The 13,814-nt window shown below is 52.9% G+C and overlaps 1 protein-coding gene across 2 annotated transcripts in view; it reads left to right on the top strand.

Moving 5' to 3' along the window:
• Window positions 1-13,814, top strand: part of ATP9A (ATPase phospholipid transporting 9A (putative)) — a 123,849-nt gene that overhangs the window by 101,085 nt on the left and 8,950 nt on the right. For both annotated transcript variants that reach the window (XM_025001333.2, XM_005215070.5), the window contains exons 19-25: window positions 1,063-1,161; window positions 3,670-3,759; window positions 3,843-3,987; window positions 5,044-5,108; window positions 7,680-7,835; window positions 12,050-12,114; window positions 13,475-13,583. In XM_025001333.2, the coding sequence (XP_024857101.1) occupies window positions 1,063-1,161; window positions 3,670-3,759; window positions 3,843-3,987; window positions 5,044-5,108; window positions 7,680-7,835; window positions 12,050-12,114; window positions 13,475-13,583 (729 nt within the window). The remainder of the gene's footprint in view (window positions 1-1,062; window positions 1,162-3,669; window positions 3,760-3,842; window positions 3,988-5,043; window positions 5,109-7,679; window positions 7,836-12,049; window positions 12,115-13,474; window positions 13,584-13,814) is intronic.

Here is a 13,814-nt window from a genome sequence, read left to right as displayed (position 1 = left end):
ATTTCCTGTCTCATAAGGGTGTGTGAAGGGACAGTGCCCTGAACACGCACAGGGTTAAATGCCCAGAGCTGAGGCAGTGCCTGGCATGGTGAAGAACCTTCATGGCTATTTTCTTCCCTGCTCTTCCCCTCACGCCAAGGTGTCCCTGCCCCATGACTCTAAGGTGCCTGCACCCCCACCGCCCCTCCTGGGAGCAGAGAGAACAGAGTTAAAGAGTGAACAAGCGGAGCAGGAAGTACATTGGTTTAGACTCTGCAGATCTGGGTTCTGGGCCTGGTCAGGACAGGGGCTAGCTCTGTGACTTTGGGGGGCTCACCTACCCTCTCTGAGCCCACAGCAGTGAGACGCAGAATGTTCTGTTACAGGGTGATGAGGAACTTGGCATGTTTACCGTTGGCAGTTTACAGCTAGGGTAAAGACTCCCTGGCTCAGACAGTAAAGAACCTGCCTGCAGTGCAGGAAACTCAGGCTTGGTCCCTGGGTTGGGAAGATCCCCTGCAGGAGGGAATGGCAGCCCACTCCAGTATTCTTGCCTGGAGAATATCATGGACAGAGGAGCCTGGCGGAGTATACTCCATGAGGCAAAGGAGTCGAACACGACTGAGCAACTAAACACTTCCATTTTCAAGCCCCCTGAGATCACACAGGGGAATCCGACTGTGTAGAAAGACCCCATGTAATGTGGCAAATCAGTGTTTCTTGTAGGACATGGAAGCAATCCCCCATCCATACGGCCTTCCCCTTCATTGAGATATTTACTGCTTTAAGAAAAATTCCCAGAACGGGGGTTAGGAGGGCAGAGGCTGGGCTCCATGATGTCTGCCGAAGCACGTGCCAGTTTCCCGAAAGTGCTGCACCAGCTTTTGCTCCTCCAGCAGCAGGCACACAGGGTCTTGAAGCCATTGAACCAGGGCTTTCCCTGCAGTGCTTCGGGGACATCGTAAGCCTCGAGGTAGTTGGAGCTGATCAGTTCAGCGCGATGTGTTTGGAAACCCAGCTGACACTGGCGACAGGCCGGCTTGAAGGCTCACCGAGGGGACGTCTTCCCTGCGGTCATTTCAGGTTTGGATGCTGACGGGGGACAAGCTGGAGACGGCCACATGCACAGCAAAGAACGCACATCTGGTGACCAGGAACCAGGACATCCACATTTTTCGGCTGGTAAAGCACTCTCACTTCGGGGCCTCGTGGCGGGGGCGGGATGTTCTGTTTGCCCTGTAACCTCATAATCTCACGTGGGCCCCTGTAGGGGGACGGGGAGGACGTTACCACCTAGGGTGGGGGAGCTCAGGGCACTGGTTTGGGAGGACTTACTGAATGGCCCAGGTGAGGCTGAAGGATTCCTTCCGGAGGTGGTGCAGGGGCTCCTGGCGACCGCCTCGCGTTAACCCGTGCTCTTGACCTGCTGGGGGCCGTGGTCCCTTGGAGAAGCTGACGGGATCCAGATAAGCTCATACGCGTGAAACTGTGCATATGAGTCTAGGGTTTCACTGAACCTTTGAAAGCCAAGTCCTTGGGTAGGAAATAAATTTGAGATCACAGATACTGGCCTGCCTTCCTGAAGGAAACCCTTGAGGGGCCTTTAGAAGGAGGCATGGTGGGTGGCAAAGGAGAATTCCCTGCCCCGGTGGCAAGCCCTCGGCCAAACAGTGCAGGCGAGAGGAGCCCCTCCAGGGCTCGAAGCTGAGGGCTGATTGGCTTTACTGAGTCGTGAGGCGAGAGCCACCGGGTCTCCTCCGGGGCTGAATATGGTGGTCCTACGTGTCTGCCACCCGAGCCACCAAGCCAAACAACTGGGGGTTCTCTAGATGTTCTGGGGGTCTCCCCACACCACCACCCCTGCCTTTAGTCCATAGCACGTTGAAGCTTTAAGAAATCTAGCGGTTTCTGGAATAGCCCAACCAGCATCACACAGAGGCAGATACAGCAGATCCTCATTATTCATGGATTCTGTATTTGCAAATCTGCCCACTCATTAAAATTTATTTGTACCCCCAAAATTAATACTCGAGCTGCCTTCAGAGTCGTATACGGACATGTGCAGAGTGGCGTCGCCTGCCGAGCGGGTTCCCAGCTGAGGTGGAGTCAGGCGACGCGCTGCCGTCTTGTCTCAGCCCTCGGCTGGACGCAGGGGGCCTTTCAGTCTATTCAGTGCCACCTGGTTTTTTGGCATTTTTGTGGGTTTTTTTGTTAGCAATCTCACGGTTTAAAATGGTCCCCAGCACAGAGCTGAGTACTGACCATGTCCCTGAGTGCAAGAAGGCCGTGACGCACCTCCCAGAGATCAGCTTCCTTCAGGTGTGAGTTACAGTCCTGTTGGCCATGAGTCTAGTGTTAATGAGTCAACTATACCTATGTATATTACTAAAAAAATTTTTTTGAGGTACAGTTGATGTACAATATTATATGTTTCACATGTGCAACATTTTGGTTTATAGTTTTTTAAATGGTATATGCAGAAGAAAATGGCACCCCACTCCAGTATTCTTGCCTGGAGAATCCCACGGACAGAGGAGCCTGGCAGGCTAAAACCCATGGGGTCGCAAAGGGTCCGACATGACTGAAGCACCTTAGCACGCACTGCATTTATAATTATAAAATATTGGCTGGATTCCCCGTGTTACACAATAGAGTCTTGTAGCTTATTTATGTTATACACAGTTGTTTGTGTCTTTTAATCCTTTACCCCTGCCTTGCCCCACCTCTTCCCTCTCTTCACTATTCACAGTTAGTGTGTTCTCTGTATCTGTCTCTTTAAATTCATTAGTTTTATTTTTCAGATTCTACACATAAGTGACAACATGCAGCATTTGTCTTTCTCTGACTTATTTCAGCAGTATATATTTTCAAAGATGTCTTTAAACAGAGACACATAGAAATCAAGGTTATGTAATGACCGATGGACAAAAATATTGTGACCAGAGGCTCACAGGAGCCTAGCCCTGTATCTCCCCCAGCAGCGGTGGTTCAGTCATCACTGAGTGTTCACAGCGACTTCACAGAACGTAACTGTTGGACATAATGAGAACACACGGCATGCTCTAGGATTCTGGTGGACTATGGCTGTGTGCTGGTCACCTATTTTTTTAAAATAAAGTTTTATTTAAATGCAAGATCTGCCCATCTGTTCCGGATTGTCTGTGCTGCTTTGGCAGTGTAGGGGCGGAGTGGGTAGTTGTGGCAGACTGTGTGGCCCACAGAGCGCATCATACTTCACAGCTGATTCTTTGTGGAAAAGCCAGCCGCCCGGCTAGGTGCCTGGCTTCTGAGGCCTGCTCTGAAATGGACAGGCTGTGCTCCTCTAGCCAGGCTAACACATCCGGCCTGCGTCCGTTTCCTTGCGCATACAGTAGAGCCTGGAAGAGCCCTTGTGAGAAAGAGGGGGTGAAAGTGCAGGAAGAGTACTTAGAGCAGTGCCCGGCGCAGAATGAAAGGACACGGGCCTTTTGCTCTTCCCTTGATTATGTGGTCCCAGCCTTCCTGGGGGAAAGGCGAGGGGACGGTTGGTGTGCAAACCCCCCTGATGCCCACAGTCACAGCAAACGGTCTGCTCTGGCTCGGGGGTCGGTGGCAGGGGAGGGTGGGGTTCCAGGCCGGGGGCCCCAGGAAGTCGCCACTTGTTCCCAGCGGCTCAGAGCGCAAGGCCTCCTTCACTGTCTTCCCTTCCAGGTGACCAACCGCGGCGAGGCGCACCTGGAGCTGAACGCCTTCCGCAGGAAGCACGACTGCGCGCTGGTCATCTCCGGAGACTCCCTGGAGGTGGGGGCGGGGCCCGCCGGGAGCTGCCGTGGGGGCGGAGGGGGGGCCGTGGCCGACCAGCTCCTCTCCCCCGCTGCCGCCAGGTGTGCCTCAAGTACTACGAGTACGAGTTCATGGAGCTGGCCTGCCAGTGCCCGGCCGTGGTCTGCTGCCGCTGCGCGCCCACGCAGAAGGCGCGCATCGTGCGTCTGCTCCAGGAGCGCACCGGGAGGCTGACCTGCGCAGTAGGTAGGCCCGCGGCCGCGCCCGCTCACCTGCGGGGGACGGGCCCGAGGCTGCGCGTGCCCCTCCAGGGGACGCCTGGTGACCTTCGGGGGGTGGGCCCCACGGCTGCGCGTGCCCCTCCAGGGGACGCCTGGTGACCTTCGGGGGATGGCCCACGGCTGCACGTGACCTGCGGGGGACTGGCCGCGACTGCGCATGACCTTCGGGGGGTGGGCCCCACGGCTGCGCGTGCCCCTCCAGGGGACGCCTGGTGACCTTTGGGGGACGGCCCGCGGCTGCGCCTGGCCTGCGGGGGGGGCCCCCCACTGCCACGCGCTTCAGGTTCCCAGGCCCCTTGACCCAGGCCATGGCATTGATACCCCTTCCCCCCTCTGACCCTGTTTCTGTCATTATTTTCGAGTACTTTGCTCTGAGAAAGCGTCCAGAAGGACGCTGAGGGCGTTCCGGGCCTTCCTCCTCGGTTGGTGCCTTGTTCACTATTGACACCAGCACAGCAAAGCCCCGGAGGTGAAGAAGACCACGCTACGGAGAGGGGTCTGGGTCCAGTCTGCAGGTTTTCCCTAGCTGGGGATCCACGGGGGTCTTAGTTTGCCCATCGGGAGCCCGTCTGCTCATTGGTAGAATGAGAGAGGACCCGCGGCTCCCTCAAGAGGTGCCTAGGCGGATTCAGAAGGGCGGTAGCCTTCACGAGGCACGTGCTTCAGTCGCAGTAAGCCGGGTAGCATCTGTCATCGCTGCTGCTGATGGGACCCCCACCCCTTGGAGGCAGGCCCCGAGGGGCTGTAGACCCCCACGCGGCGTGGACATAGCCCCCTTGCTCAGTCAGCCAGCCAGGCCCCTCGGCCGGTCGCCCGGTCCCTCTGACTCAGCTCCTCTGCCGGTAAAAGAAGCTGATGCCGCAGGCTGTTGGAGAGACTGAGTGGACAGAACAGGACAGAAACTTAGCCTGCGACGGGAGGCAGCAGTGGACGAGTCTGTAAAGTGACCGTGAAAGGCGCGGTCGTGTTTCTCGCCTCTCGCTCCTTGCTGACCTTCCTGTCTGGTCTGTGCGCCCCGCAGGCGATGGCGGCAATGACGTCAGCATGATCCAGGAGTCAGACTGCGGCGTGGGCGTGGAGGGAAAGGTGAGCACGGATGGGGCGAGTGCGCTGATTTCTGCCCCGGGGTCAGCGTTAGGGCATTAGGTGGTGGTCGTGAGGATGTCGGAGGGGAGCCGCTCTGCTCCAGCGGCTGGGGTTTCTCTTTCCCTCCGAGATGCAGCTTCGGTGCTTCTGGAAATTCTCTATTAGAATTACAGAGCATAAGGAACCAGGTCTGGTAATTACCTAGTGTTACTACCTGGAAGTCAGAGATCCGTGTCCCGGTATCTTACAGACAAATGCTGTCTTTGCTTGCCCGGACCTAATCTTTGTTAGTGTCTTGCTACATTCTTAGGGAGCAGCAAATGCTTCCCTGGTAGTGTTGTCAGTAAAAGCCTTAGTTTCGCACTGGGGGTCCTCTCTCAGGGGTTATGGAAGAACGGGCATGGTTTGCTCCTCCCTAAAATGCTGTGGCAGCTGCGAATTTTTAAAGGTTGTGTGTTACAGTCGTTTTTCTTTTTCCTTCCCTGTCAGTTGTGTGCCTTCCACTGATCGTTTGCCCTGCCCTGTCCTTTGTGGCTTGAGATGACCATAGGCCAGAAGGTTGAGCCCACATTTGTTAGCTCTGTGTGTGGAGTGAGAGTGCGGAGGCCTTGAATGAGGGCCAGAGATGCTCTCTCTGCATTTTGTCCCATACATTCATGCGTCTGGATTTTCCAAAAATGTTTTTTTTTCCTTTCCACCTTTTTCCCTGGTTTTCTGGTTCTCATCCAGTTAACAGCTGCTTGAAGTTGCAGAGCTAAATGATCCTTGAAGAAGACGCTAGGTCTGAAATCTGTGTGATTCCTTTAATGCAGGTTGTAAAAAGCACAGTTGAGGTTAACAGATGGAATTCTTTACACGATGCCGTATAGTACGGGAACATTTTCTCTTCTGTTAAAAGTTACAGTCTGCTTCCTTTGTTTTCTGGAGAATAAAAGTGACAAGTGCTCACAGTAAAAAAAACCACAACAATGTAGAAGTGGGTAAAGAACAGTTTTTCTTTTAGACAGCTGCATCAAACTAGTAAGTGATTTTTCTCCTAGAATTTTTGTCTATGTGTATACTACTTGTAACGGGGATGTATATAATTTACATGTACACACACATATATACATGGGATTCCCAGGTGGCTCAGTGGTAAAGAATCTGCCTGCCAAGCAGGAGATGCAGGTTCGATCCCTGGGTCAGGAAGAGCCTCTGGAGGAGGAAATGGCAACCCACTCCAGTGTTCTTGCCTGGGAAATCCCATGGACAGAGGAGCCAGGTGGGCCACAGTCCACGGAATCACAGAGTCAGACACAACTTAGCGACCAAACAACAAGAAGCTATATATGTACCCCTCACGCACATATGTGTTATTCTCATGTGCAATTTAACATTTAAAACATTGTACTCTGTTTAAAATGAAACTTGCCTAAATCTGCTGTAGCTTAGATTTCTTTATGCATCAGTACATGTAGATCCATCATTTTGTATATTTCCTCGAACTTTCTATTTTGAAAAATGTAACTCCGTCAGAAAAGTCAAATGAGCACCTGTTTACTCTTTGCTTTGATTTACCAGTTATTCGCGTTTGTCACATGCTCCTTCTCCTTCCCTCCCTCTCTCAATCAGCTGAAAGTAAGTTGCAGATATGTTACCCCTCAATGCTTCAGGGTGGATCTCTTAAGAAAGAGGGCATTTTTCTACATACGCAAAATAGCATCGCCACAAGTGTAACATTGATGTATAGTGATAGTATATAATATTCATGGTCTCATTTCTCCAAGGGTCCCCAAAATGTTTAGAAAGGAAATCTCCAGAAGCGGTGGAGGCTCACAGCCTGCGTTTACTTGCGTGCTTCGCGTCTGTACTCTCCTCTGGTGGAGGACACGTCTCTCCGCCTGTTTTGTGGGCGAGGCGGTGTATTTCAGGACGTTGATTTCTGAAGCGTTCAGGCAGTTGGAGCACAATCCCATGACGTCTGTGGGCCGGGAGGGTTTGCTTATGGTTCTGTGTTTTTGGTGTAAAGGGCGCATAAGAGGAGTTTGTGCCTTCCTGTTCACCACCAGGAGGCCGTGATGTCCGTCTGTCCCATTGATAGCATCTGTCACGTGCCTTTAAAGAATCCCATAATATGGCTGCACTCTAAATTATTTCCAGTTCTGTGAATGTGCAAAGCTGTGTTTGGGAATGTTCGATTTAGTACCATCGGGAGCATCGGCTGCCCCCCCGCCCCATATGTTAACTCTTAAGGGAGCTGAGTGCTCACTGCCTGTCTTGGAATGATTCTTTGCTCCTGACTCCCATTATGGGTTGGGCCTAACCCCCAAGGCTTAATACTAGATCCATTTGACCTCCTAATTATGACTATCTGTGCTTTGGAATGTTTTTTATTTAAATAAATTCCTCTTTTAAAATCAGATTTAGACTCAGACCACCAACTGTGTATAGCTGGAAACCAAAGAATTTCTTTATTGAAGTTCTTCAAAGATCTCCTTACCAAGGTCTTGCTTTTTCAATTAAAAAAAAAACATGTGTTTGCCTTGACCTCCCGTGTCCCTGATGGCGCCCGATTCCGACGTCCGGTCCCAGGAGGGCAAGCAGGCTTCGCTGGCCGCCGACTTCTCCATCACTCAGTTCCGGCACCTCGGCCGCCTGCTCATGGTGCACGGCCGCAACAGCTACAAGCGCTCGGCCGCCCTCAGCCAGTTCGTCATCCACAGGAGCCTCTGCATCAGTGCCATGCAGGTGGGCGCGGGCACGTGGGGGGCTGCTGCGGAGAGTGCCTGAGAAGCAGCTTTGGAACTGACCCCGCCAGGCCAGTTCCAGCCCTCCTCTCTGCACCGCTCCCCCCGCAACTCCGAAAGAGCTCGGAGCGCCTGCCTGGAGCCCTCCTGTGTGGGGGCCAAGGCTGTGCTTGCTCTGCAGCGCGTCAGCGTGGGGCCTGGCCGGGGCACGAGATGGACGGTGGTGCAGGTGACTTGGGTCCGTGTATCGGGGTGCGTTGTCCCCCTTAGTCTGCCAGAGAGAAGGACGCAGAGGTAAACGCCAAGTGGACACTCCAGCTCGGAGTCTTCCGCATGCGGAACCGAGGACCGACAGACAGCAGCCGTAGACAACAGTGTGCTTTTTTGAGAGCGTCCTGTGCCCTGGGGCTGAGTGTTCAGAGCGCGGGGGCACGTGCTTTCTTCACTGTAGTCTGTGCCCATCCTTCAGATGGGGAGGCTGAGGCTCAGTGAGGGCGAGGAATCGGCACAGTATCCCTCAGGGATTTAGTCCACCCCGGCAGGGGCCCCTGGTGCCTGCCCTGTGAGTCCAGGTCTCCCCTCTGCCCTCCATTCTGGGGGGTGCGTGTTGCCTCCACCTAAGGGGGCGCTTGGTGGTAAGAGTGGGGCAGCCCAGGGCACCTCAGCTCTGTCTCCAGCGCAGCCCGGCTGGGAGTCCAGCGTGCTCCTGGCAGTCGTCCATCCTCTCGGGGAGTTGAAAGTGTTCATCGCTCAGTCGTCTCCGACTCTTTGTGACCCCATGGACTGTAGCCCATCAGGCTCTTCTGTCCGTGGAATTCTCCAGGGTAGAACACTGTACTGGGTTGCCATTTCTTCCTCCAGGGGATCTTCCTGACCCAGGGGTCAGACCCAGGGAGTAAAATCTTGCTTTTCACAAAGGATTCTAGAATGTATAAGGTATCTTCCTGCTTTCTGTCCCCCCAGCTCCTTCATAGTCTGTCGTCGGGCCGTGGCAGTGAAGTCGTGGTAGGGAGGGGGCCCAAATCGGGGAAAGAAAACATTCTGGGTGTTGAACATCTGTTGGCTGATTTTCTTCCTCGGGCATTTAGGTGAAAAAGAGCCCCAGTTAAGTGGTGAGAACTTAGGAATGGTACATCTTGGAACCCGTATCCCCAGGTGTCTCTGAGACCTTGAGCAAGTCACGTTACCACTCTGGGCTTCGGTCTTTCCACCTGTCAAGGGGGCATCGCTCTGTTCAAGGATCTTGGCCCTGGCCCCGCAGAGAGGCTACTTGAGAAGCAGAGAGTTTTATTAAGGCATCAAGTGCTGAAGGCGTCCTTAATCACAAATAAAAGCAGAACAGGCTAATGTGTAAAGCTAAGGTGGGGTTTTATCCTTTTACTTTTTTATTGTGGTAAAAGCCACGTAAAACATCGTTTAAACCGCATGTAACCGCGCGCTTCAGCGGCACTGAGTACAGCGTTCACACAGCTGTGCGATTCTCATCATCATCCGTCTCCTGAATCTCTCACTTTCCTAAACTGAAACTCTGCCCATTAAGCACCAGCTCCCCGTTCCTCCTCCCAGCCCCTGGAATCTGCCAGTGCACTTTCTGACTCTCTGAATTTGACTATTTTAGGTTACGGCGTTGTTTTAATTTGTGGGAAGCTGTTTAAACGTATGTGTAGGACACCCCGCCTTCAGGACTCCCCTCTACTGGCTCATCTGTGCATCTGCGGGCTGGGCTGGGGGCGGTTCTATTTTCAATATCTATCGCACTTATGACTGAAGGAGCTTTAAAGTCATTTTCATCAACACAATCAAAATGCTAACAGCTGCTGTGGTTCATCAGACCACATCTGTGCTCTTATGTTATGTAAGCTCATCAGTTGGACTGGATAATGTCATGGTTTTAATCACTGGGAGATTAATCAGCTCATTCCCGGGCAAACACACACAAGCTGGCCTGGATGAATTTACTTCTGTAATGCCCGTGTGTTACCATAAACATGGATTCAGAGAAAAACAATTCTAGCGTGAGGAATTGTTCTTTGTGCTATCGAGGGAAAAACAAACCAACCATCCCTTCATCCCCAGTAAAAAACCCCTTAACCCTGTCCACTGTGCCAAAAGTAACTGGCTGAGAGAGTCCCCTTAGAATTGCACCTTGACAGTGGCCTCCGAGATGGATGAAGATACAGTGTGTTTATTTTCCACAGTGCTGTTTCCAGGGCGAAGGCGGCGTGTTCAGTCTGGCCCATTTAGAGAAAGAGGTTCCTGACTGATGTGCAAAACTGAACACCAGGATTCTTGACCTTCTTCTAGCCCTCCTTCCTGGGCAGCAGTCTGTGTGAGAAATCATCTGAAAGGAGTCTTTCATCTTTGATTTCCGAAGTCACAACCAGGGCAGAGCCAGGCTGCCCGTGACCATGGCCCTCAGTGCCACCTGCGTCCTGAGCTCTGTACCAAGCCAAGGCCCATGACAGGTGATGAGGGGAGAGGTCTCTGGTTCCACGCTCTTTCTAGCCACTAGGCTGGCCCAGCGTTTTCTTCCATTTGTTGTTCAGCCACTCAGTTGTGTCTGACTCTTTGCAACCCCATGGACTGTAGCACGCCAGGCTTCCTTATCCTTCACTATCTCCTGGAGCTTGCGCAAACTCATGTCCATCGAGTCGGTGATGACATCCAGCCATCTCATCCTCTGTCCTCCCCTTCTCTTCCTGCCCTCAGTCTTTCCCGGCATCAGGGTCTTCTCCAGTGAGTCATCTCTTCGCATCAGGTGGCCAGAGTACTGGGTCCTGCCCTCAGTCTTTCCCGGCATCAGGGTCTTCTCCAGTGAGTCATCTCTTCGCATCAGGTGGCCAGAGTACTGGGTCCTGCCCTCAGTCTTTCCCAGCATCAGGGTCTTCTCCAGTGAGTCATCTCTTTGCATCAGGTGGCCAGAGTCCTGGGGCTTCAATGTCAGCGCCAGTCCTTCCAGTGAATATTCAGGGCTGGTCTCCTTTAGCATGGACTGGTTGGATCTCCTTGCTGTCCAAGGGTCTCTCAAGAGTCTTGTTCAGCACCACAATTCAAAAGCATCAATTCTTTGGTGCTCAGCCTTCTTGATAGTCCAATTCTCACATCTGTACATGACCACTGGAAAAACCAAAGCTTTGATTAGACAGACGTTTGTTGGCAAAGTGATGTCTGTGCTTTTTAATATGCTGTCTAGATTGGTCATAGCTTTTCTTCCAAGGAGCAAGCGTCTTTTAATTTCATGGCTGCAGTCACTGTCCACAGTGATTTTCTTCCATGTTCAGTTTTTAAAATCCTTCAGGCAACAGCTGTCCCTGGCCTCCGGTAGGTTTTGTACTAATTAGCTTAGGCGGTCACTTTGCTTCTGTTGGGGTCGGTAGATGTTCAGAGAAGGAAGTAACAGAGCGTCAAGCCTGGTTTTATCTCCCCAGCCAATTTTTCATTGCTAATATTTTCCAAATCAGGAGGCAGACATTACAGCAGGGGTTGGTAAATATCTTTATTGCTTTTGTCTGATTGCAAAAGTAGTAGGTTATGGGCTCTTTGTAAAAATTTCCAAGAAAAGTAGAACGTGTAATATGAGAAGGGAAGCCTCTGTGATCCCACCCTCCAGGGTAACTGGTACATATCCTTAGGATGGAGGATATTTTTCTGTGTCTGTTTCCATGTACACGCCAGCTTGTTTATCAGTTGTACACCTAGAAAGGTGGTGGTTTTGAGCCATTGGATGTGTGGGTTCTGGGGACAGCACAGGGCTTGAATCCTGCAGGGCCATTTATCTGCTCACTTTCCTCTTCTATGATGTAGGCGGTATTAGGGCATGATCTCATGGGTTGTTGTGGAGACTCACCGAGATCAGATACAAGGTATTCCCAGGTCCGGCTTTTGTGCAAGTTAAATGTTTACAGAGGAGCTAAGAGTGGACGCTGGAGCTAAACCCTCTGCTGTGACTCCTGGCTCTGTCCCTTGTGAGCTGTGCTGTGTTGGGCAAGTCACTTAAGCTCCCTGTGCCTCACTTCCCTCATCTGTAGAATGGGTGCGATGATAATAGCACCTCCTTTGTAGGGTTGCTGTAGGAATTAAATGAGCTGATAGCTTAAAGCACTGCAACAGGCAGGCATAAAATAAGCGCTCTATGAGTGTTGATGCCATTTTTGATACACACACAGGGGCTTTGCTTACAGTTTTTGGTAACGTCCTTTTTTCTCCTTGGCACAGGCTGTGTTTTCCTCCGTGTTTTACTTCGCCTCTGTCCCCCTCTATCAAGGATTCCTCATCATCGGGTAAGAAAGTCCAGGCACAGTATTAATTTTTAATGAGCCACCCCTAAAACACCACAGAAGAAGGAAGACGCGTTGTGTTAAAGACGCCTGGATCCCCAAGTCAAGGCTGGTCTGGCAGTCTGGTTTAGAGCCTTCTTGAGTGGATACAGTTTTGCACTGAGAGCTCGTAACCAGACTGCAGAGGTGGAGTCCAGTCTGTGTATGGTCCCTCTGTACCTGATGACTGAACAGTGCTTGCCCGCGAGAGCCTGAGGGTATCAGATAATTGGCAGCCAGGCAAAACTGAAGTCCCTGAGGGGTCTTAGGAAAAGCAGAGAGAGGGGCTCTGGGAAGGACCCTCGTTGCCATGGCTGCCTGCAGCGAGCGCCTGCTGGTGAGTCTCTGAGGCAGCCAGAGCCTGGCTCCCGGGGGCACATGTCCTTGGGAGAGCTTGTGCCGTGACCTACGCTGTCCCTTGGACGCTTGCTGCCGTCACATCCACCCCTGTTCCTGACCTGGAATTTGTGGCGTTCCTTTTGACCTTTTCAGAGGGTGTGCTGGTCTCTGAGTTACCCAGGGAGGTGGAGTCTGGTTTCCACCCGCCCCAGGTAGATGCTGGTAGGGCAGCTGGTTACTAAGGTGGGAGGCACAGAGGGGCCGGCTGGTCCCAGGGCCGTCTTACAAAGTGCGTCTTCTGACGTTCAGCCTGAGAGCCGGCACTGGGGTTCTGCCTGCTTCTAACTGGGGAAAACGGCCTGCCCTTTGTCAGGCCCTGGAACCGGGGCGGAACCTGCCAGATCAGAGCCAGGCCTTTAGGCTCCACGTGCCTCCCCGGGACCTGGTCCCCCTTCCCTCGGGTTTCATCTGCTCGCTTCCCCCGACCTGTGCGGCTCCGGCCACGTGGGCTGCCTCGTTGCTCTTCGCACAGGACAGACACACTTCCACCTCGGGGCCTCTGCCCTTTGCTGCTGTGTCCGCCTGGGAGGCTCCTCCCTGGACACCGACACGGCCACCCCCTTTCCTCTTGTGGGCATTTCCTCAACCGTCTCACCTCCCGCCCACCTTCTCTGCAGTCACACCATCTCACCCCGTGTCTTGTTCCCTCTTCCCCCTCGTGTTTCCTTCCTCAGCACCTTACCTCCAACGCGCAGCACGGTTTACGGAGTTTGTTTGTTGACTCCCAGCACGGGAGCGCTCTGAAGGCAGGCGATTTTGTCTGCTTTGCATCTCGCATCTCCAGGGCTTCGCACCGGCCCGGCGTGCTCCAGGCGCTCCGTGCGCGGTTGTTCAATGGAGTGGTGGAGCTGGTCTCCAGCGGCGGGGGGCACCTGGCTGGGGTCCGCTGGCTGGCTCTCCGCTGAGGGGACCTTCTTTCTCGCAGGTACTCCACCATCTACACCATGTTTCCTGTGTTTTCTCTGGTTCTGGACAAAGACGTCAAGTCGGAAGTGGCCATGCTGTACCCCGAGCTCTACAAAGACCTGCTCAAGGTTCCCCGGCGCCCGCCGGCTTCCTCCCCAGCCCCGCGCCCTCCTCCCTTCCTGCTTGCTTCCTTCCCACCCTCCCTGCTGCTTTATTTAAATTATAAATTAACGTGTATTTAATGCAGCATGTCTGCCTTATACAGGCAAATGTTTTCTGACTTAGCCCACAAAGCTATTCTACGGCTGTGGTCCCGTCTTTATTTTTATGATACGTTTCTTAGACCTTTTCTCACCCTG

This window comes from Bos taurus, chromosome 13 (assembly GCF_002263795.3).
Source record: "Bos taurus isolate L1 Dominette 01449 registration number 42190680 breed Hereford chromosome 13, ARS-UCD2.0, whole genome shotgun sequence".
Lineage (NCBI taxonomy): Eukaryota > Metazoa > Chordata > Mammalia > Artiodactyla > Bovidae > Bos > Bos taurus.
This window is presented reverse-complemented; position numbering and strand designations above follow the sequence as displayed.